The sequence below is a fragment of the Notolepis coatsorum genome (genome assembly GCF_963971535.1).
Source record: "Notolepis coatsorum genome assembly, chromosome: 12".
In the NCBI taxonomy this organism is placed as follows: domain Eukaryota; kingdom Metazoa; phylum Chordata; class Actinopteri; order Aulopiformes; family Paralepididae; genus Notolepis; species Notolepis coatsorum.
This window is the reverse complement of record NC_140176.1, coordinates 65,720,347-65,744,524: the sequence shown is the minus strand read 5'-3', so window position 1 is coordinate 65,744,524 and position 24,178 is coordinate 65,720,347. Positions and strand designations below refer to the sequence as shown.

The following is a 24,178-nucleotide window of genomic DNA, read 5'->3' as shown; positions in this document are numbered from 1 at the left end:
AGTCGGTACATGTATCGTTACTAAGCAACCCACCTCACCGGAAGTAACCGGAAAGCCTGCTGGTTAACGTCTTTTTTTTTGCCGACGAAGCAGATAAAAACTTGACTGATTTAGTAATATTTTTCATATTAAGAAAATAATGTGCATCCATCTCTGTTCAAGTTGCTGATTTCAGCTTCTAGTTCGACTCTGAGGCAAGACAAAAATATACTGTATCTTTTTGGTCAAGTAGTAGCCTATTGGAACATTTTAAAAGAAAATAATAAGAATAATAAAAAAAAATACTTAAGACTTGTCACAAAATCGCATGCTAGACATGACATTGCAGTTTCAAATCCAAAAAGAACAGCGCAGACGCCGTACAAATCTGTATCACCCATAATGAAATGTTGGTGTTTGTGTAATCTGTTTTCACAACAGGTTGCCCACAGAAGGATGGGTTCCTCCAGAAAGCTTCTTCTAATGTTTCTTTCTCCGACCTATAGAGAGAGTTTTCCCTTGGCCCCTCGAAATAGAAAACAGAGCTGTGCCTGGGGCTTGCTTCCTGGAAAAGTTGAGTTGGAAAGATAAAATTGTATCTTTCCTAAATAAGCAGGCGCTATAGACAAATATTTGATGTAGACTTTATTTAAACAAAAATAATACACCAAGCTTTCAGAAAGGTGCAAAATAAAAGTAGTCCCCCCCCCCCCCCCCCAAAGAAATGGAACAAAATTAATATTGTTATTTACGTATAATATGTGGTGGAGCATGTATCCCTACTTCCCATTTCCGCCACGTGGACTGCACCTGATTGGATTGCTGTGGCTCAATGTCATCTACTCTATAGCACCTTTACGTATTTGGGTCTTTGCATGAAAAGAGACTACTGGTATCTGTCAACATAATGGGGATATTTATATCTCAGGTCTAAATTACATTTGTCATACACATAAATGTCAGACACAGCATGATAATGGTGCCTTCTCCACCACCGTTCCACACTTGACCGGTGGTTTGGATGAAAGGGTGCATGTACAACTTCTAGGTAGTGCTGGCAGGTGGGGATCTGTGGTTCAACCCTGGCAGAAGGGCAAGTGGTGACCTCGGAGTAAAAAATGTTGTTTTTAAGTAGTCATATTTAGATAAAGTACTACAAAACAACCATCAAGTGTGATCTTAGAATTAGAATGGCTTCCCTTACTCTTAAACAGCAAAGCAAAAATGGAGAACACGGTTCGATTCAAACAACTTTATTCACATATTCAATATATTAGACTCATCAAACTAGGTGCAGAACAGTCAAGAAAGTCATGGAATTCCAACTCACCTGTAAAGAACATAAAAAGAGGACTTTCTCGATTTCAAAAAAATACTGTAAAACATCTGATCTACTTTTTGGGGGAAGTTTCTCTGAAACATTTGTCTTTAAAAATTGTCCTGTACATTCACTTGTACCCAAGCCTTTGCAACAAGGTAATAAAAGAAAAATAAACAGATGTGACATTTACACAATTTGGGAAAATGGATTTTGCAAGTCTGAAGAACACAGAAATAATATGCATATAGAAAGAAAGAAGGGACATTGTGGCGTCATCTAATAACGGGACCAAAAGCAAAAACTAAGCCGACATCCATCAAAAACTGATATGTTTATCCAAGTTAAAAAAATTGCGTGTCCCATCCGTCCAGTCTTTTCCCCTCTTTGCAGCACTCTCCCAATCTACCACTTGACAACACAGAGGGGTAAACGTGCAGTAAGAAAATTCAATAGTACAAGTTTTTCCATTACAAACTCGGTGCTAAAAAAATATTTAGTTTTCTCACACAATGACATCACTGTCAAAACATAAAAAACCACACACGAAAACAAACGAGAAAAAGCACAAATAGTCACAGACGAGTATTCAGCTGGTCATTCAGTCCCATGGCATTGGCTCTGGCGTAGGGCCCAGACCAGCTCCTCCTCACATTGGTCGTTCCCCGGGGTGGGTTATTAATGGGGACATAAGTATCTCTCCGTGTGTGGATTCTTGTTGATGCTGGTGTTTTCCATAGACTCCTTATGGATTGTGTGGGGAATCTTATGACATACTTTTACAGGGAAAGGACTGCTCTCTACTCTACACACCCATCCGTAACAGGACCCACCATCTTAAAAAAAAAACAGTCAGAGAAGGTGGAGGGGATGAAAAGGATAGTTAGTAATTATACTGGAGAATGAGAGCTGGCTGGGTCCTGTTCCAAAGGAGGCACCCTGGGGCATTTCCAAATGTCCTTTCAGTCATGGTGCCGTTCATGTCCAGCTAATGCGAAGGCTTCCAAACATGCATGTGTCAATGGGGGGGGGGGGGGGGGGGGGTATGGTTTATTTTCCAAAATGGCTTTGGATCAGGCAGCAGAATACAGATGAAAACAGGAGTAGATGAGAGGAAGAACTGAGTGAGTAGAAGATGTGAAGGCCTAGATGATGAATGGAGGAGGAGCGTCTTCTGTGGATCTTCACACACACAGAGCTCTGGGGAACCTGTACCTGAGACAAGAGAAGACAAACGTTTTTTTTTAGTCTTTAAATAAAAAAATAATAAAATAATCGGATTCCAAGAAACATTCCAGAAAACAAAGCAACGTGATTTGATTTTGCTGCATTTTTGACAAGCATGTTAGATCTTTCTAATGGAGAAAATAGATTATATCACAATAGTTTTTGTCCAATGACTTCAAAACCTGATGGTCTAAGTCTATACTGTTCAGTAAAATAGAGTGCATTTTCTTTTGTTCATTTAGCTCTTTTATCACTCACACATTGATGGCAGAGGCAACCATGCAGGTGCCAACCTGCTCATCGGGAGCGGTTAGGGGTTAAGTGTCTTGCTCAAGGACACTTCTAAACACTGCCAAGAGGAGCCAGAATCGAACTGGGTACCTTCCGATTACCAGACGACCGCTCTACCTCCTGAGCCACTGTCGCCCCCTAGCAAAAGCAATGGATCAGATTACATTTGGCATCGGCCGATACTGAAAGTTTAGGAGTCGGCAGTGGACAGATATCATCTGTCCATCCCTAACTGTTACTTTATCTTTATCTTTATTATGGATCCCCATTAGTCATCACCGCAGCAACAACTAGTCTTCCTGGGGTCCACACACAACAAAAACAGTACATACATAACATTATAGTAGCATACATTAAAAAATATATTCCAATATTCCTACATATAAAAAATAATTCCAAATAGCATTACAGTACACAAACAGAGTATCAGATGATCACATAAAATACAATAAAAGGGATTCAACTCTCAGACAGTCATATCTTTACAGTGTAAACTACAGTATCTGTGTTTTTCTTTAATGTAAACTAATTTCTTTTTCTCTCAATGCTCTTTTCAAATTATTTTTAAAACGTATCTTACTGGTTATCTGAGTAAGATGTACTGGCAGTTTATTCCAATATGACATGGCTCTATATAACACAGTTTTCTTTGCTGCATTGGTTTTTGATAGTAGCAGTGTGAACGTTTCCCTACAAGCATGCCTAGTATTATACTTATGTCGATCATGTGTACATGTTAGCTGTGAATACAAACAGATAGGTTCTCTTGAGATATATATATTCCTCATGAACAAGATCAGGCTTAAAACTGAGACATGGCTCAGTTTTAAGATCATAATTTTTTTATTCATTTCAGCATCTGAGTAACATCAACCATATTTCAGCACCACGTTCAGTGCAATTCCAATAGAGGTTGCATGTTCCCCTACCTGTCCTCAGTGAAGCCATCCATCTCCTCTTCATCGTCCAGCTCCATGTCCAGCTCGTTGTCAAAACAACCACGACTGTAGCCGCTCAAAACACTGCAGGCGTGACAAGACATAAAAACATTCAGAAATTAGACACCATACAGTAGGTAGTTTCCACTACAGCCAGGCGTGTCTGACATGCAAGACAAGCCTCTCCACCTCTCTGTGACAACGATTACATCCTGGGGCCTGAGGTGCCTCAGCTGATAGGACTATCAGAGTTTTGGCCGGGCCAGCCATGTTCCTAGCCAATCGGGACAGGGTGACTAGACATATCTCACATGGCGATCAACTTGCAAGAAGGCTAAGATGAGATAAGATATTCCTTTATTGATTGGGGAAATCCACGCATCATAGCAGCATGGGGAGGTACAGGTATGGGCAGGGTAATAGTAGAAAGACATAAATATATAGGCGATAAAATTAGACCAAAGTATTTTTCCCCGGATATACACTCCCTCCCTCTCATTTCCCACTCTATTCTAGAAGCACTAGACTTGTGTACACGAGGGACTGGCCAAAGATCATTAGACCCATCCGATACTTTGTGAATCCATGACAGTAAGTGGACAGGTGAGACAGTGAGAACGGGCTCTGGCGGCTGCTCACCTGACAGAGCGACACGTCAGGAACACAATCCTCTTCAGCTTCTTGTTGTAGAAGAAGTAGTTGAAGGACCAGCGGCTGCCCTCCTCGCCGAACGGATCAGAGTCCAGGTCAGGGTTATAGCTGTTGGTCGATATCAACACAGGCATCTTTCAGACGCTATACGCTCAGAAGGCAAACGGGATGCGTACGCCGTCTGTTTGGAGCATGCTAGGAATGCACAAACACAACAAACCTGTAAATATCACAGCTCTGCAGGTTGATCTCTTGGTCCATGGCGTTCCACAGCTCAGGCCCCAGGGAGTTGAACTCCTCTCCCACAGCTGAGAAGAGGCTGCTGTTTACCGCATTGGCCACCTGGGGGAGACAAAAACCAAAACAGAAGTTCAGTTTTGAAGAACATCCTTTGAACAACAAAGAAGAAAAGACTGCTTGATGGGTCAAATAATTACACCCTCGAATGAGACTCTTGAACGGGTTTCCTCCACTTATTTAATAAAGAAGTCTAGTATAGAGGGTTCAAACATAAACATTGTAAATTGGACAACATTTATTTCCCGTTGCAGTGTTTGCTAATGCAATAGCTGACAGGAAATAACCACAGCTGTTCCCTAGCAACCCCATTCCATTGAAAACGTCTACATAACATCAGAAACGGTGTGAATAATTCAGCACAGCGACACTGACCCAGTTGACGCTGGGTTCACGGCTGAACTCGTGGGCCCGTGCGGCGGTGAAGTCATAGTCTGGTCTGAAGGACTCGTTGAGCGTCGTGATGAGGTAGAAGAGGGTCTTCCTGCAACACGTGTCACTCAGGGGGTTGTCCCCGTCTTCGCTGCTCTTACCCAGTCTGGAGAGAGAGAGACAATAATACTTATAATCTTCACAGTAGGCGGTTAACACCATCGCCTCTCATAGGTGGTGTACGGAGGGCTAGGACATTCACAGTAGGGCTGGGCGATATGACGATATTATATAAATATCGGGTACAGTTCATTAACGATACACTTTTTCAACGTATCGTGGATATCGTGATGTTTTGCCCAAGAGGATTGTGTCGCGTCAATCTGTCCACACGTTACTCGTTCATATCTCAGCCTGTGCTGAGATATGCCCATTCCGCGGTCTGTTAATAAAGTTTTCAATCAGACAGATGTATGGAAAGGCTTTTATTATAACATTCGTTGTAGTAAAATCATTATGCCTCATTTAGTCATCCTGTGAAACACTGGTCTCCTACTCGACGGCCGCGGGGAGCTAACGTTAGTAGCTCTGTTGATGTTCAGTGTTCACTTCAGCACACGGGACATTCAGGAAGTCAAAAAATAATAACGCTTGCCGATTGGTGCTAAGAACAGCAGGGCGGGTGCAAGCGGTGTGACGTCATTGGCAGACTCGACTGTCAATCAAAATGATTATGTTTCCGTCAGAATGAATGAATGAAAACTGTATTAAAAGGTTGCAGAATGGGTACAATACAGTACAGGAGGATGAAGACCAGAAAAAGACTTTCGGCTTTTTTACATAAGGGTCCTCCATTTTCAATTCATCAAAACATTTAGAGACATACATATATACAGTAGTTTCATAAAAATGCTAAAATGCTATTTATTGATTGATTGATTTAAAACTTTAACATATTGCAGAATGGGTACAGTACAGCTCAATACATACAATTGTTAAGGGGATGCAGACCAGAGAAAGACTTTAGTCTTGTTTACATCAGGGTCCCCCATTTTCAATTAATCATATTTCATATCTAAATCATATAATATCTCATATGCAATATATAATCTAATAATCTAAATCTAATATAAAAATGCTAAATGCATGGGTATTTTATTTTGTCTTTAATGTTAGCTTGCAAACTCAAATACTGTCTTGGTAAGCCTCATAATGAATTGTTTGGGGTAAAAAAGAAAAACATCGTGATGTGTATCGTGTATCGCCGAAAGGTCAGAAAATATCGTGATATCATATTTAGGCCATATCGCCCAGCCCTAATTCACAGTGATCATTTCCATGGCAATATCTATGGAATATATCGATTTGAATATTCTTTATTTAAATACATTTTATTTATATAAAAAAAAATAAAAAAAGGCTGAAAAACACTTGATTGACATCAATTTTGTCATTCTTCCATAACTCATTCACGGCTAACCACGACTATAATCGGGTTATCTCACCAAAAGCAGAGTATAGTCGGGTTTTCGATCGTTTATCGGTTTTTCTTTTATTCGATTTTTTTATTCTATACTCATTCTGAGACCCTGAGCGTGCAATACCGGCCTAATCCTGCTAGGTGGCAGTATCGCCTACCCTTTGAAACCTTATTTCACACCGTGTGTTACATTGTATATTGTCCGGGCGGAGAATTTAGACCAAGCCAAGTGAATCGCTTCATCCGAGCACTTTGAAACGCATTCAGCACACTTGAGGCATATCTTGTGCCACTTCATGTCAGGGACCCGATGGACATCAATACTGGAAATCGCGATCAGACAATTGGAATATTCTTTTTGAGATACCTCCTAGTAAAGGTAAGGACTATATGACATCAATCCTACTTTGATCCAACTAGTATACTCGTTATTGGCGGGGAATGAGTTAATATCAAAACCGAAATGAACCTGCAAAATATTAACACATTGAGTGCCACGGACGCGTTTTGTCGTTAGTTCATGCCGACCTTTGAGTGACCCCGACGCTATATAGCGTTTGTTTGTCTTTTTTTTTTATTGGCGATTTGAATTCATATTTCATCAATCGAGCCTCGGGTTAGTGCTGCAGAGTCTCTCTGAGCTCAATTGGGAAGATACCGCCCCCTATTGTCTCTCCCAGTGTAACTGCACCCCATTACTTTACACTGATGCAGGGGAAGTGGCCAGTTTGCTCATTTTACTTTTCCGTCAATCCAACTGAAGGATCGATTGTGCTTGCCGGCCCGGAAAACACGTGGATTATGTATTTACAGGACCCAACACTGTAATCAATAAGCGTGATCGATATTTGGAATGGCGATCAGGAATTGGAATAATCTTTTTGGATAACATCTGATCTCAGGTAAGGAATTTATTTGACCAGTCTTAGGATAATCAGAGCTATTTTCACAGATATATCAGCGTTTGCCCTATGCGTGTGTGTGTGGCTGTGATCGCTGATGAGGAAATGAGAGAATCGATTTTTCAGCCTGCCTCTATAGCGTGCATAAGTACACATATACCATGGGAAAAAAAATTCCGTTTCGACAATGTTGACTGCAAACAAGTCATTGATAAACGACAGGCAGATTAGACACAGACATAATTTAAGAGAGAGATTATGCGTTCACAACGCTATCATTGAAGTGGGTCCTGGCATTTAACCATGTTTCCCATGTTAATGGCTGGCACTCAAACTGTTAATAGTATAGCAGTTTAAATGCCATCTCAGGTCCTCTCAAACAACCCTAATAGCTGATGCTTTGGTCCAACGCTGGTACATACTGTGTATGCGATGCTGTGCCAGGCCTGCAGTACTCACTGTGAAGGACTGATGGTGCTGATGGACTGGGGGGGAGACAGGGCCTCTAGGACGTGCGGCTCCCCCTCCTGGCAGAACTGCTTAAACATGTGCTTGTCGTCTCCTGCCATCTTACAGGAGTAGCTCTCAATCCTACAAAACACAGACGATACATTGTGTTGTTATGACTAAAAAGTGATAAAGCATTTCATTCACGTTTTAGCAAACGTACCAATGGGAGAGATAATGTTGGTCGAGTCCAAATGTACGACACACACACTCAAGATAGTCTTCCGAGTGCAAGTACACAATGCGACGCGTTATACCACGTTTTATTAGAGAGTCAGACAAGAAGATAAGATACCAATTTCCTGTGTGTAGGAAGCAATCTGGCTGCAAAACCTGCAAAAACACATCTCGCGGAATTTTAAGCTAGGCTCGTGGTCCGTATCAGTTTCCATGAATTTGTGCTAAGCTAGGCTATCTTGCAGTCTGATAGCTTACTACTGAACGCAGAGAGACATTTTTTATCCATCTTCTTGTCTGACTCTGGAGAAGACAGTAAAGCGCACTTGCCATAATGTTGACGTGTTTCTTTAACATAGGCTACAATATTAGTAACAGTCATTAAACTCCACCTGGACTTGGGAACCATAACCTGGCCATGCAAACATTTGACGAGCAGAAGTCTGGTCGCTGTGATGAGAATTATTCACATTGCAACAAGTCAAGTGTCGTAATTCCTCATCTGTTCAGTTTAGCGGTCTGGGTCAAATGAAATCAGATAGGAGCGGAGAAGACTGGAGCGCAGTGTTTATGTTTCCCCCAGACCCACCCAGGGGTTATGCAAGGGAGCAGAGGTTGTGCAACTTCTGACGTTGCCCGTCTCAGAGCCTCTCTGGCGCACAGTCTAATTATAGGGGCATACAAAGGTCGTAGCATGATGAGGATAACTGCCCCAGACACACACACACACACACACACACACACACACACACACACACACACACACACACACACACACACACACACACACACACACACACACACACACACACACACACACACACACACACACACACACACACACACACACACACACACACACACACACACACACACACACACACACACACACACACACACACACACACACACACACACACACACACACACACACACACACACACACACACACACACACACACACACACACACACACACAAATATGGCTGGATAAACTATGATATGACGGATATCGCAACACATATTTCAAAGACAATTTGAAGAAAGTTAACTGCAAGAGTGTGGAACGGAGTTCACCATGCACCACGCCCTCCCCCCAATTAGCTCAACAACAAAATACTCAAATAGCCTTTAATAGTTCTGGATAGGTCCACGTTGACTAATCAGCAACCACATTACACTCATATGCTCTCTGATGGAGGCGCAAAAAACACTGGTTCATTGTAAGGCCATTATTGGTAAGCTACCTCCTTATACTAACATCATTATTGGAATGGAATTTTGGAATGTATGGCACCTGTTCTAATGTCCTTAAGGTCCCTCGAGTTTGCTCAGAACAGGGTTAATCTGCATTTCATTATGATGCTCCTAGCTCATGGAATGAACTCCAACAGTCCTTAAAGCTTGAGATTATCCCCTCTGATGCAGTGTAGAACCTTGATCTCCAACTTTTGTCAAGTTGTATGTGTTTTAATTGATTTGTTATCCTTACTTTTTGCCTCGTCTTGTTGTCTGTTATAATTTAATATGCTGTGATTTGACATGCTTTCTTTTGTCTTATTTCTGTATGTACACTCGACGTGACTGTAAATGAGGAAAAACTCATTATATATTCATTGTTCCCCTTCATCAGTTTAAGTCTACTATATAGATACAAACTGAAAATGAGATGAAAAGTGAATTAATTTTACTTCACAACATCTGTGCAGCCATGTATATTCACCATGTTCATGGAAATTATGATAAACGCATCCATGAATAAATAGGTATGGTTTCATCACGCAGACAAAATAGTCTGTTTACGTCTCTAACTAATAAATATTCTGACACGCTTAACATTTGGTTATTTGTGATACTATGTATTAGGGGTCTAAAGGTACACGTATCCATACCGAACTGAACCGTTTCAGTGTGTACCATACCGTACCGAACGGCTGTGTAGTGTACCGAACGAATACAACGGTATGTTAACCACTAACGACCGCCCACCGGGGGCTGTTTCTTTTCACAATCTAATATAATTAATATTTAAAAAAAATAATTACAAGTCGATTATTAATTTCACTATAGAATATTCGTTGACAGCCCTACAAGTACAATTAGTTACTGCACACTACATCACCCCTGAGTGGAACATGGAAAGCCAACCTTCCCCCACTGTACCGAAAACCCGTACCGAACCATGACTACCGTACCGTGGTTTTTGTGTACCGTTACACCCCTACTATGTATACAAGTACATGCAACATATTCTCTTCAAACGCGAAGAGGTGGTCGGCATTTGTTGCAGTAATAGTACAGAGCCGTTTTGCAGGATGTGCGACGTACAGGCATACAGACAGCTCTGCGTAGGAGTGTGCAACCACATCAATGCAGTACCTAGTAAGCTGGCTGTGATGCGGCATTCTGGAGCGTTGTATTTTGACACTGAACTATTTGCTGAGGTTGGAAGTGAATGGGGCGTCCCCTGACAGAGTGACAGACGCTGGGTTTCATGGTCAAATCACACCATCCAGAGAATCCGGACCACATACGTACACACACACACCAGTGACCAGAAAACACAGGAGCAGTTTGAGGCAGGGCACCACAGTACATCGCCTACAGTGGGGAGTCAGCTAATTGCTGATCCAACATGTACAGCTGGTGACCTCGTGGCCAGCATTGGATAAGATCCTAGCTGCATCCTTCCTAACCCGGTACAGTCACATAATGACAAAAATCCTAAATCAGGGCTTAAACTGGAGATAAATATTTCCACGTGGGGTGCGTGCGCAACAGGCGGTTATGTTCGCTCGGCCGCAGCTGGCATGATGGGCTGCACTGAATCCACTAAGCAGGCATAAACACCAACAGACTTGGCAGGTCCCGCACTACTCAGCTGTATGTAAACACGCTCCATAACATTCTCCGTTACAAACTCCAAAATAGCTACAAAGACGTGTTAGAGGACACGGTGTGTTCATGTGTCACACTGGGTCAACGCCAGCAGAGGCTCAATATCAACACCTCTGCTCCCGATCCCAAGTCTCCATAGCCCTTTATGTAACAACACCCATTATCCACTGAAAACACCCTCCTCCACTCAATTCATGACAAGAGCTGCAACAACAAATCAATTATGACAATTAGGGCTGGGCGATATGGCCTAAATATGATATCACGATATTTTCTGACCTTTCGGCGATACACATCACAATGTTTTTCTTTTTCCCCCCAAACAATTCATTATGAGGCTTACCAAGACAGTATTTGAGTTTGCAAGCTAACATTAAAGACAAAATAAAATACCCATGCATTTAGCATTTTTATATTATATATTAGATTTAGATTATTGGATTATTAGATTATATATTGCATATATTTAGCAATGAGATATTATATGATTTAGATATGAAATATGATTAATTGAAAATGGGGGACCCTGATGTAAACAAGACGAAAGTCTTTCTCTGGTCTGCATCCCCTTAACAATTGTATGTATTGAGCTGTACTGTACCCATTCTGCAATATGTTAATAAAGTTTTAAATCAATCAATCAATCAATCAATCAATCAATCAATAGGATTTTAGCATTTTTATGAAACTACTGTATATTTGTATGTCTCTAAATGTTTTGATGAATTGAAAATGGAGGACCCTTATGTAAAAAAGCCTAAAGTCTTTTTCTGGTCTTCATCCTCCAGTCCACTGTTGTTGTATTGAGCTGTACTGTATTGTACCCATTCTGCAATCGTTAATAACGTTTTCATTCATTCAATCATTCAGCCGGCAACAGAATAATTTTGATTGACAGTCGAGTCTGCCAATTACGTCACACCGCTTGTACCTGCCCTGCTGTTCTTAGCACTAATCGGCAAGCGCTGTTCTTTTTTTACATTCCTGAATGCCCTCCATTGATTTTAACGAGAGCACAGCTCAACGACAACAACAGCTCACCGCGGCCGACGAGTGATTACCAGCGCACCGCAGCATGACAACGAGGCATAATGATTTTACTGCAACAAATGTTATAATAAAAGCCTTTCCATACATCTGTCTGATTGAAAACTTTATTAACAGACCGCAGAATGGGCACGCACAACTCGGCACGGGCTGAGATATGAACAGTAACGCTTGCTATCTATGTCGTCATCGGACGTTGCTATGTTTGGGTAAATACGCTGATGTGTAACTATATAACGTGTAACTATATAACGTTAATGCCACAAAACGAATGCCTTTGTTAATCACAAGTACTAACTTTGATGCAGTAGTGTGTGTGTGGGAGCGGCGTTGTTCAAAAGTTTGAACGGAGTGGACCAGATTGACGCGACACAATCCTCTTGGTCAAAACATCACGATATCCACGATACGTTAAAAAAGTGTATCGTTAATGAACTGTACCCGATATTTATATAATATCGTCATATCGCCCACTCGCCCAGCCCTAATGACAATAGCTGGCAACTATTCTTATAATCTACTAGTTGGGTCTATACACCTCCATGGCCTGTTGTTGAAGCCGTTTTGATGTACAAAGCCCTAAAAGGAACAGGACCAAGCCTAACAACTATGTGCTTCCTAGAACATTGCGATCGTCTACTACTAGTCTATTGAAGGTTCCAAGCCACAGTCTAAGGAAAATTGTGGATGCAGCCGTTGCAAACTATGCACCAAAGTTATGGAACACACTACCTATGGACATTAGGGAAGCTAGATCTCTTAATATGTTCAAAAATAAGCAAAAAATGTACCTCTTCAGCATAGCTCTGCTGTTGATTGTACTGTAGCACTATTTTACTCTGTCCATTCTATTGTATTGCACTGCAGCATAATTTTACTATCTATTCTATTCTACTATTTTATTGCACTGTATTATGAGATATGAACAGTAACGCTTGCTATCTATGTCGTCATCGGACGTTGCTATGTTTGGGTAAATACGCTGATGTGTAACTATATAACGTGTAACCAGGGAGCGAAATTAACTTTTTGACTCACCGGCCAGTGGCGGGTAGATGGGAAGAGTCTACCCGCCAAGCATATTTCTTGCCTGCCAAATTTTTTTTGATTAAAAAAAATATATATATATATTTTATATAAAAAATTTTTTTTTAAATAAAATATATATTATATAATCATACTTGTAGTTGTATTATCTGCGAGACATCGCCACCACGCAATAAGTCAAAATGCTTGCTATCTGCAAACAGCTCCACTGTCTGTGTGTATACTTGAGTAGCCTCCAGCTCCAGCAAGGATTCTCCGGCCCTGCAGCTAGACCCTATATTCAGCTAGACCCTACATTCAGCATGCAAGGATAATTCTCCGGCGATGCAGCTGGACCCATTTATAACGTTACGGTTATGTTGTCAAATCACATTCAACATGCCCTCAGCTAGAATACGCATTCAATCAATGTTATAAGACATTGATATCAGGAGCTATCTGTAGCTACTGCTAGCCCGGTAGATAACGTTAAGACAATTTAGTTTACTGGGACAGATCGATCTAGCGTGAGCTAGCTGTTAGCACTAGATGCTGCGGGCGAGCTGCTACCATTCTGGGAGCTTAACGTTAGCACTAGATGCTGCAGGCGAGCTGCTACCATTCTGAGAGCTTAACGTTAGCAGTGGCACTAGAGCTGCGGGGCGCGGGCCGCTCTGTGTTGATACGAGCAGAAGCCAATAGTATCCCGCTGCAGGGGGCTGGCCCGGCTGGGCGGATATGACTCGTTGCCACGTTTTTTTTCAAAATAAGAATATCATACGAACCGAATGCTGCTAACTGCCGGAGCAGGGACCGAAACTAAAGCCCGCCGCCCGCCAGGGGCGGTCTGTTTTTACCTTTGGCGCATGACACTTAGAGGGCTGCCCGCCGTGTGGCGTGTAGACGTGTAGTTCATAAGCAGGCCCCTAAAAATATGTGTATGCGAACGGTAAAAATCAATTACGCGCACGCTGTGCGAATACAGATTATAGCCTCTCTCGTCTTTTTTTTCCTCCGCTGCGAGATCGTTAAAAAACTACAAGTCCCACATTGCACTCAAGCCAACGGTCCAATCACAGTAGAGTGAAGTGACTGGTTTCATGGGAAATAAAGCAAATGACCAATCGGAAGCTCTTATTTTTCTTGTTTACTTCCTGAAACTCCGCGATCAGGGCTCTCGTTTTCCGAGACACCAATTTATTATAGTCTCTCTTACCAATAGCAATAGATTTTAGAACACCTAGATTTATCGATAGCAATAGTAATATAACGTTAATGCAACAAAACGAATGCCTTGCTTTGTTAATCATAACATTGATGCAGTAGCGTATGTCGGTGTGTTGGCTGTAACGGACATGACAATAACATAACGTGTACACATTAAAATTGCGATAATCTATTCTAACATTTTCAAATCGATGCAGTTGAATTTCCCCCTTAGGATCGATGCATTGTTACACCCCTACACCAAAGTCACTGGCCCACTGTGTATCTGTGTGTATAATAACTTGGCTAGCGTTATCAACAGCAGAGGTGGGCAATGGGTCCAGCTGCAGCACCGGAGTGCAAGCGATGTGATGTAATTGGCAGACTCGACTGTCAATCAATGGTCTACCTGACACGCAAACTCAAACAATGTTTCTGTACTGGAGGTGTGATTGATTGATTGATTGATTGAAAACTTTATTAACAAATTGCAGAATGGGTACAATACAGTACAGCTCAATACACACAATTGTTAAGGGGATGCAGACCAGAGAAATACTTTCGTCTTGTTTACATCAGGGTCCCCCATTTCAATTAATCAGGAAAGTGTACAGTAGGAAAGTGTACAGTATTTCAATAGGCAACCCTGAAAGGATTATTTTTCTAGAAGAGCAACACAGCCAAAACAGACAGTGGAGCTGTTTGCAGATAGCAAGCATTTTGACTTATTGCGTGGTGGCGATGTCTCGCAGATAATACAACTACAAGTATGATTATATAATATATATTTTATTTTAAAAAAAAATGTATATATAAAATATATATTGGCAGGTAAGAAATATGCTTGGCGGGTAGACTCTTCCCATCTACCCGCCACTGGCCGGTGAGTCAAAAAGTTAATTTCGCTCCCTGTGCCGGAGCCATCGATATTATGACTCTAGCTGCGCTTGGGCCGGAAATGAGACCCGCACAGATCTTCAAAATAAGAGTATCATTATGAACTACACGTCTACACGCCACACGGCGGGCAGGGCTCTCAGTGGCAAGCGCCAAAGGTAAAAACTGAGCGCCCCTGGCGGGCGGCGGGCTTTAATTTCGCCCCCTGCGTGTAACTATATAACGTTAATGCCACAAAACGAATGCCTTTGTTAATCATAAGTACTAACTTTGATGCAGTAGTGTGTGTGTTTCAAGTTTCAAGTTTCTTTAATAGTTGTCATACAGAAGTACAGAATACTTTTGTACAAAATGCTTCTTACTGTTGCGCTCCAGAGACTGTGCATGACAAGATAAGTATGAAATAAAGACATAGTAAAAATTAGAAGTAAAAAAAGAGGTCACAGTGTTCAGTTTAGACATATGTACAATGTTCGTAGACGTAGTTACCATACAATTGTGTGTGGGAGCGGCGTTGTTCAAAAGTTTGAACGGAGTGGACCAGATTGACACGACACAATCCTCTTGGTCAAAACATCACGATATCCACGATACGTTTAAAAAGTGTATCGTTAATGAACTGTACCTGTACCCGATATTTATATAATATCGTCATATCGCCCACTCACCCAGCCCTAATGACAATAGCTGGCAACTATTCTTATAATCTACTAGTTGGGTCTATACACCTCCATGGCCTGTTGTTGAAGCCGTTTTGATGTACAAAGCCCTAAAAGGAACAGGACCAAGCCTAACAACTATGTGCTTCCTAGAACATTGCGATCGTCTACTACTAGTCTATTGAAGGTTCCAAGCCACAGTCTAAGGAAAATTGTGGATGCAGCCGTTGCAAACTATGCACCAAAGTTATGGAACACACTACCTATGGACATTAGGGAAGCTAGATCTCTTAATATGTTCAAAAATAAGCAAAAAATGTACCTCTTCAGCATAGCTCTGCTGTTGATTGTACTGTAGCACTATTTTACTCTGTCCATTCTATTGTATTGCACTGCAGCATAATTTTACTATCTATTCTATTCTACTATTTTATTGCACTGTATTATTTTACTCAGTCTATTACAGGTTCAAAACTGTACAGGAGGGAAGACGGTCAAGTTTTAAACTGTGGATACCAAACAGAGAAGGTAAAGACAACTTTGAACTGTTTAACAGTAATCCAGAACCATTTTATTGCACTGTAAAAAATAAAAATGTATCTATTCTACGATTTTATTGCACTGCACTATTGCACTATTTTACCGTACTATTTTTATTATTGTCTATTTAAAACTGAATCAAACCATAAACAAGGTGGCCTGTTAGATCCTAATGTGAAAAACTGATTTTATGTCTGCACTTTGTGCTCATTTTATGCTGTCTTTTTTCTGTTGTGAAGCACTTTGAGCTGCAGTTTCTGTATGAAAGGTGCTATACAAATAAAGTTTAGTATTATTATTACTACAGCAAAGCCTGTTAACACGTGGTTTGTGTCTTGTTTATTATTATTTTAACTACTCTGCTCCATTCAAACTGAAGACATAAAACAGATTTGCTGTTAATTTTTGAAAATATTTTTTGCATGCTTGACGTTAGTTGCAGCCCTACTCATTACATCAAGACCACTTGCTAAGGCTTGGTCTCAAAAAGGTGCAATATGTCGTTTCAGGGGAGGAGGATTTGTTTGCTATTGCAGTGCCTGCAATTAGTAAACAAAACATACTATACATGTCTAAGGATTATCATTATACCATGGTCTGGGTGAATACTCTTTTCCGATTGGCCGACAGGTGTAATAAACCAGTTTATTGCGCACATAGTTCGGCTCAAGTTTAATCACTGTTCTAAATTCATCCGCTACCCAACGTCTAACCATAGCAACAACACAGCTCTCACAACGCAATCGTTATCAACTGTGGCGGGCCGGGAACAGCTGACTCATGAACTTGATAAACAAACGACCAGGAAGGAAAACACACTAATGGCAAGTGCCAAACTTTCACAAAATAATTTGAATGCTTTTATCTTATATTGTTGGCAAATGACCGTGGTATAAGAGGAATAATGAACTTGTAGGTGTGCATTTAGCAGTTTTAAGGCACACCAGTCTGTGTCGGGGTAACCCTCCACGCCATGCCATATCGTTTAACGCACACCTACTTGTCGAGTACCCCTAAAATATGTCATCATAAATCATTTGAAGTCACTGTGAACCAAACACAAGCCTACAATTATGTTTGTAAACTAAATTGATGATCCTGCCTTTCTAAAACATGCAACAGTGAAACTGTACATTTTCATGTATATAGCCTATATGAAACACACACATTTCGCTTCTGTGACTCACCAAAAATGACAGAGCACCTTTAATGTTAGCAAAGAACTGCAGTAAATGGCAGCCAGTCAGTCAGCTGAGGTGACACAGAAGTGAGTTGGGTTGTGTTGCATAACATGGGAAGGTTTGCGTTTGCTCTACTGCCCTCATTCCTCAGCAGAGCCTGTGATCTTTGGACTCCTCCCTGAGGCGATCTCACGTACCACTTCCAAACAGTCAACACAACGTTTCTGTGCAACTGCCCCATCTCAGGCTGCGGTTACACTGATGGCCAGTTTTCGTTTTGTTGTCAGGGTCAGTTTCGCTTTTCAGAACGCAACGTAATGGCAGGCAAGTTAGACATTGTTTTTGCCTTGTGAGCACACTGATGTATATATATGTAGTAGTACAATGCCAAAGCAGTAGGTGGCAGTAGGTGGCGAACATGAAGGCAATTTTCAACCAATCAGAAAAGTTGAATGTGCCAATACATTTCCTGCAAAAAATCAACAAGTCCACCATGTTTAAATGCCTCGCGTGAGCCATTTAGCCAACGTAGCATTTATTTTTCAGCAAAGAAAGTGCAATAAACAAAACTGATACATTCACTGTGTGTTCTGCCTCATTTGTTGATGAAACAAAACTAACATCAACACAATTGACCACCAAGAGCGGAGTTTTAGTCTCAACGTTAGTAGGTAGCTAACGTTAGCTCACGTTAGCCAGCACAAAACTGATGATATAAGGAGCTATCAGTAGCTAGATAACATTAGAGACAACGCCTCATGTATTAAACAAAGGTGAATAGATGACTGGGCCATTTTGTTTAATGCTTGTTATGTTGAAAGAGGAGCTCTGAGCTAACAGGGTCTGGTAGCTAGGTAGCTAACGTTAGCTCACGTTTAGCCAGCCAGCACAAAACTGATGATATAAGGAGCCATCAGTAGCTAGATAACATTAGAGACAACACCTCATGTATTAAACAAAGGTGAATAGATGACTGGGCCATTTTGTTTAATGCTTGTTATGTTGAAAGAGCTCTGAGCTAACAGGGTCTGGTAGCTAGGTAGCTACGGTAGGTAGCTAACGTAGGGCTGGGCGATAAAACGATAACGTTAAATATCGCGATAAATTATTTCCTCGAAATAAACATTGTTTATTGAAACGGGTTATGAAGCATGATAGCTAATTAGCCAATGTTCAGCTGCAAAAACGAATAATGTCAATTATGTTATAAGACATTGATATCAGGAGCTATCTGTAGCACTGCTAGCCGGCTAGATGACGTTAGACAATGCATCATGTATTAAAATAAAGTGAACTATTTAGTTTACTGGGTCATTTCGTTAAAACTAACAGCTAACGTGAGCTACCTAGGTCTCATGCTGGCGCATCCCTATCATTCTTAAACTGAAATGCACATTTGTTGATATCAGGAGCTATCAGTAGCTCGCCAATTAGACAATGCATCATGTATTAAACTAAAGTGAATAGTTGACTGTGTAGTTTTGTTTAAACAGTAACGTTAGCTCGGTAGCTAACGTTAGCTCACGAGCGATAGCTAGTTAGCCAACGCTAGCCAGCCCAGCACTTGCGAAAACGAATACCAAACTGATGATATCAGACATTGATATCAGGAGCTATCAGTAGCTAGATAACATTAGACAACGCCTCATGTATTAAACAAAAGTAGATAGATGACTGGGCCATTTTGTTTAATGCTTGTTATGTCGAAAGAGGAGCTCTGCGGTGCTCATGCAGTCGACTCTTGCCGAAGAGTTTGTTGACATGAGATGGGTCTGGGAGGGGGAGGAGGAGGGGCAATACGTGCAGCAGCAGCTGTGAGAGAAGAGCGAGTGAGAACTCTGCAGAGAATTGTTTTCAGTGTCATCGATCGGTTTTCACGATCTGCGAAAATAAAGCATTATCAGAATTCACCGATCTCATATTTATACTGAATATCGGCCGATACCGATCGCTGGCCGATCGATCGGGGCATCCCTCAAACCCTGCCCTCTTTTCTTGGTCCTCCAATTCCCAAGGGAAGCAACGGTTGCTATTGAGGGATCAACAAAAGAGGGCGGGGGTTTGAGATGGATCCATTGTGAAACAACTTGCATGTCTGAGCGTGTTTACAATGACATGAACAGTGCTCTATTTAAGCCATCTGCTATCACACACTAGCTGTAAGTGTTCTGGCAAGGATAAGACCTTGATATTGCCGTGTTGATGCTCCCATTGAGCTGCTAAGTCCTGCTAACTAAAATAGAACCGTGAGAGCCAATCACAAATACACCCTCAAGGGAGGCACTCGATGCACGCAAGGTCCCATGGAGTGGAGGGGGGCTGTGGGCAATGTTGCCCCAGAGCAGCTGATCTCCACAACACTGAACAATGGCATTCCACTAGAAACGTTTGAATAGTCTGAGTTATCAAGAGTTTAAATTACCATATGTAAACAATGCCTGTCCCTGTTAAAAGTGTGTGCGAATAGAATACATATCTGTTGAAAAGCTCAGATTCAGCCCCTTTCTATGTGACTACCTGCACAATGTGCAGCCATTAGATAATGTTAGACCAGCACCAAGGCTGACTCTGTGGTTACCTGCCAAGGATGCGAGACTCTCCTGTTTCCACGCAGAGCTGAGAGCTCAGAGCTTCAAAGCTGGAGTTCTCCAAAAGTTTCATTGTTTCCTGTAAAGAGTAGAGGGATAAGTACAAGAGAAAATACCTTACATTTACATATCTTTTCACATGTATTTATAAGATTATAACTATTTGTTGGTTTCCGATACGTGAATGAACAAAAATAAGTAAAAAAATATATATACACATGTTTTTTAATTAAAGTTTTTTTTCCCCTTTTCGAGTAATACACAATCAATAGAGTATAGCATGCGATCAATCGATCTGGATTTTTCTTTAAAATGCCCATCCCTAATAGCTACCTCCAACCCCCTCCAATGTACAGGAAATGTCCTAACCCAGTAATACACAAGACCCTCTTATTGGACCAAGTAAGGTTTCGTCGATAATCCAATGTACAGTTCCCCCCACCCCCCCCCACCTCCAATGTACAGTTCTCCCCCCAATGTACAGTTTCTTCGTCAAATGTATTATACTTTTTTTTTTTTTTACTCTTCTTGTATCACAAACAGTACTGTATTTGTAAATCTGGTATGTCATAAATGTATAGATGTAGCAGTACTGTCTATCTGTATGTTGTGTATGTCATATATGTTATGAATTGAAAATGGGGGACCCGGATGTAAACAAGACGAAAGTCTTTCTCTGGTCTGCATTCCCTTAACAATTGTGTGTATTGAGGAGCTGTACTGTATTGTACCCATTCTGTAATCTGTTAATAAAAAATGTCAATCAATCAATCAATACCTTGGTGCAGTTTTGAACCATCTGGCAGTTCTCAAACGTCATCAAAGTGTCAAAACAATCTCATAACCGTTACAGACAATACACAATACACACTCAATAAGTCAGACATAACGTTACACAATTCACAAATAATGTAACTGCAGCGTTAGTTATTACTAGCCTATATCATCCAACGGATTATGATACACAGCGCCCCATGGGGACAGTTTAGGTCAGGAGGAGGCTCCTATTTACAACCACTGCACTTCCGCTTTACATCGTGAGGGGGAGGGGAAGGGATACAATTAATTAATGTTGATTAGAGCTCTGATAAACAATCAATTCATGCGATCCCATTACCCCTCTCTCCCATCATGAGCTCAAATAAACACTGGTGTTGCTGGTGGTCCATCTAGTGTTTCCTACCCAGCTACTAGCTCCCCCTCCCCCACATCCCCGTCGAAAATCTGTCTTCCTGGTTTATTATTATTATTAATGTATCCATATTTAAAAGCACCGTTACGTTATTAACTCACCAGAGGTTCACGATTTCACAAAACCCGTCGTCGGATGAAGGCAGTGTGTGTTCGCTAGAGACGCTTATAATGTTTTATCTCTCCGCTGCTTTGTTGTTGACGTTAGCCGCCGTTAGCTCGCTTCACGTTATTATTATTCTCCGGTCCTTTTACTTGTTTTGACAGCTGATTTTATTATATTCCCCGGTCCTTACTCGACAGCTGACTTATTGATTTGCCGCTTTGGTACAACATTTTTCATAAGCACTCGGTCGAGAATGACTTATTATTCTGGATATATTAGCTTGTTGTATAAAAAAACGGCTCTTCTCCTCGACTGAATCCAAAGACTGTTTGAGTCCGTCTGACGGCATCCCTTTTGACCTAGTTTCTACAAAGGCTTTTTGTGTTACTTACTGTTATTAGCTAGACCAATTCGCCTTTGCGACTTAGTCATAAAAAGATAGTAGCTGTGAAGCTAACCGTCTAATTTGTGAAAGGAAGATGACAATTGTTCCGCAAATACTCCGTAACTTCTAACCGCTAGCTCTGACAGACCACAACAACAGTGTGAAGCCCCGCCCACACCGCCCTTCTATATAACAACTCCGTTGACATAAACCACGCCCACTTTTGGATGTCGAGCGGATCGTCCGCTGTGAATGGCTGCCTGACCTGTCCATATTAATTAAACCCGATGTGACTGGTTAGATTTTTGTTATTAGGCCAACCTCCAACCCGTTGACATAAACCACGCCCACCTTTGGATGTCGAGCGGATCGTCCCTGTGAATGGCTGCCTGACCTGTCCATATTAATTAAACCCGATGTGACTGGTTAGATTTTTTGTTTGGGGCCAACCCCCATATAATTCAGACTCCGGATTGTTTCGCTGAGAGAAACAAACCCTAGAATCGAAAATGAAACCGACCTGGCATGATGCAAACATTAAAATACATGTTTTAGAGGCAAAAATATAGATGCCACATGCAATATTGGCAAAATATGGTCTCTAACCCAGCAAAATGATTTGAACTGGAAATGTTATAGATGTCAAGGAGAGCTAAATATCGCGCACCGAGTCAGAATATAATACACAAAGCAGACAGCTTTAAACATGTTTAGACAGACTTCGGTGAGGGTGTCATCTATGCAAACGAAAGATTGGATTGATGGGAACATTACATATAATTCAGCTAAATCAGCAGGAGACAACATAGATACCCGTAGATCGATGTTAATGGATACATCAAAATCGATTAACTGAAATTATAAATGAAATGTATGCACTGCGCTATGTTTACATGTAACGTTAAAAGCAGGCTACCCAGAGACGCCCCACACTATTGAGATGGATTTCTCTCAGTCCCAGTATTTATTCCACAGCCTCAAGGAATGTGCTAAATCGCAATGCATTTGAAATCATTCACATCATCAACATAATATGTTCACCACCATTTTGAGAGTCGTCCAGTAATTTTGTTTGCCCCCCTCCCCCCCTTGAGTCTACCTTCAATTGTTGAAGCAACACATAACAATTGCTCCACCCCCCCCCCCCCCCTCTAGAGAATGGTATTTGCATGTGTCTATTGTTGTTTCAGTATCCCTGCAGACGGCCCAGTGGCCTAATGGATAAGGCATCAGCCTCCGGAGCTGGGGATTGTGGGTTCAAGTCCCACCTGGGTCGACATGAATTGGAATGACCAAGATTCCAGTTGTTTTAATCTGAATCCCCCATTGATTGAGAGGGAGTAAATTATGTGCAGGTGAAGCAACAACCATCCACCACTCAGATCTCCACCTTCAGCTAACATTGAAATTAACCTACAGAAATTCTAATATTACTGTACTATTTGGACAGCGACATTGACGTTTTGGTTCCATGCTTATAATTTATTTACAATTACAATTGTTTGTGAATTTTTCATATCTGTCAGCCCAATGAGCAAAACTGGGTAGATATATATCGGCAAACATATATTGACTGGTGATAGTGATAGTTTTATGAATTCATTTGATTAGATTCAAATGCATTGTCATTATACAGGCAGCACAAGTACAGTACAACAAACAGATGCTTGGCATCCAATCAGAGTGCAAATCGAACAGTAAAGTGCAATAGCAATTTACAATGTACAGGTGATTACTGTATATAAAATATATATAAATGAGTACTACTGAGTAATAGTGCAAATCAGATGTGTGTAGAGTTGTAGTATTAATATGTACAGTGAGACAGGTATAAAGACAGTATGGTAGTAAGTTAGTAAGTCATACTGGCCAACAGCGTAACTAGTAAGAGTAGGTAAGGGATATTGCATGAGCAAAACTGGGCCGATGCGAACTGATGATTATTTCTCTGTCTAGCTGCCATTGTGTGCTTGAGTGTCTTTTTCTTTTTAGTTGGGTGAGGCTACTTTCATGTGACATTGTGACAATGACACGGCACGGGATAGTGGGCTAACATTCCTAAAGTATGTAAAAAATTTGATTATCATAGAAATGTGTTTTATTCATACAGATCATATGAACATTAGTAATATCAGTTATCGGCCATAACAGATATGTTAATATCAGTATCGACTAAAATGTTCATATTGGTGCATCCCTAATTAATTTAGTAGTGAAAAGATCATGCTCGAAGAATTATTCAGTACTTCAAACACAAGAGTTCTTTACTGACAAATCATCACACGGCTTATTTCCCACCTATTGACCATATTCAC

At 41.1% G+C, this 24,178-nt stretch overlaps 1 protein-coding gene across 1 annotated transcript; it reads right to left on the bottom strand.

The window, feature by feature from the left end:
* Nucleotides 1-1,216: 1,216 nt before the first annotated feature.
* Nucleotides 1,217-22,009, bottom strand: maf1b (MAF1 homolog, negative regulator of RNA polymerase III b). Its single transcript, XM_084326264.1, has 8 exons — nucleotides 21,475-22,009; nucleotides 20,172-20,260; nucleotides 7,915-8,046; nucleotides 5,077-5,239; nucleotides 4,625-4,746; nucleotides 4,393-4,512; nucleotides 3,745-3,837; nucleotides 1,217-2,512 (listed from the first exon to the last, which is right to left on the bottom strand). Exons 2-8 carry the CDS (start codon nucleotides 20,252-20,254, stop codon nucleotides 2,482-2,484), a joined length of 744 nt encoding a protein of 247 aa, XP_084182390.1. The 5' UTR covers nucleotides 20,255-20,260; nucleotides 21,475-22,009; the 3' UTR covers nucleotides 1,217-2,481.
* Between the last annotated feature and the right edge of the window lie 2,169 nt (nucleotides 22,010-24,178).

Coding starts and splice junctions, on each gene's coding strand:
- maf1b (XM_084326264.1), bottom strand. CDS start 20,254: ATGAAACTTTTGGAGAACTCCAGCTTTGAAGCTCTGAGCTCTCAGCTC. Junction 5,240..7,914: donor AGCACCATCAGTCCTTCACA/GTGAGTACTGCA, acceptor CTCTCTCTCCAG/ACTGGGTAAGAGCAGCGAAG. Junction 4,513..4,624: donor CAGAGCTGTGATATTTACAG/GTTTGTTGTGTT, acceptor ATCGACCAACAG/CTATAACCCTGACCTGGACT.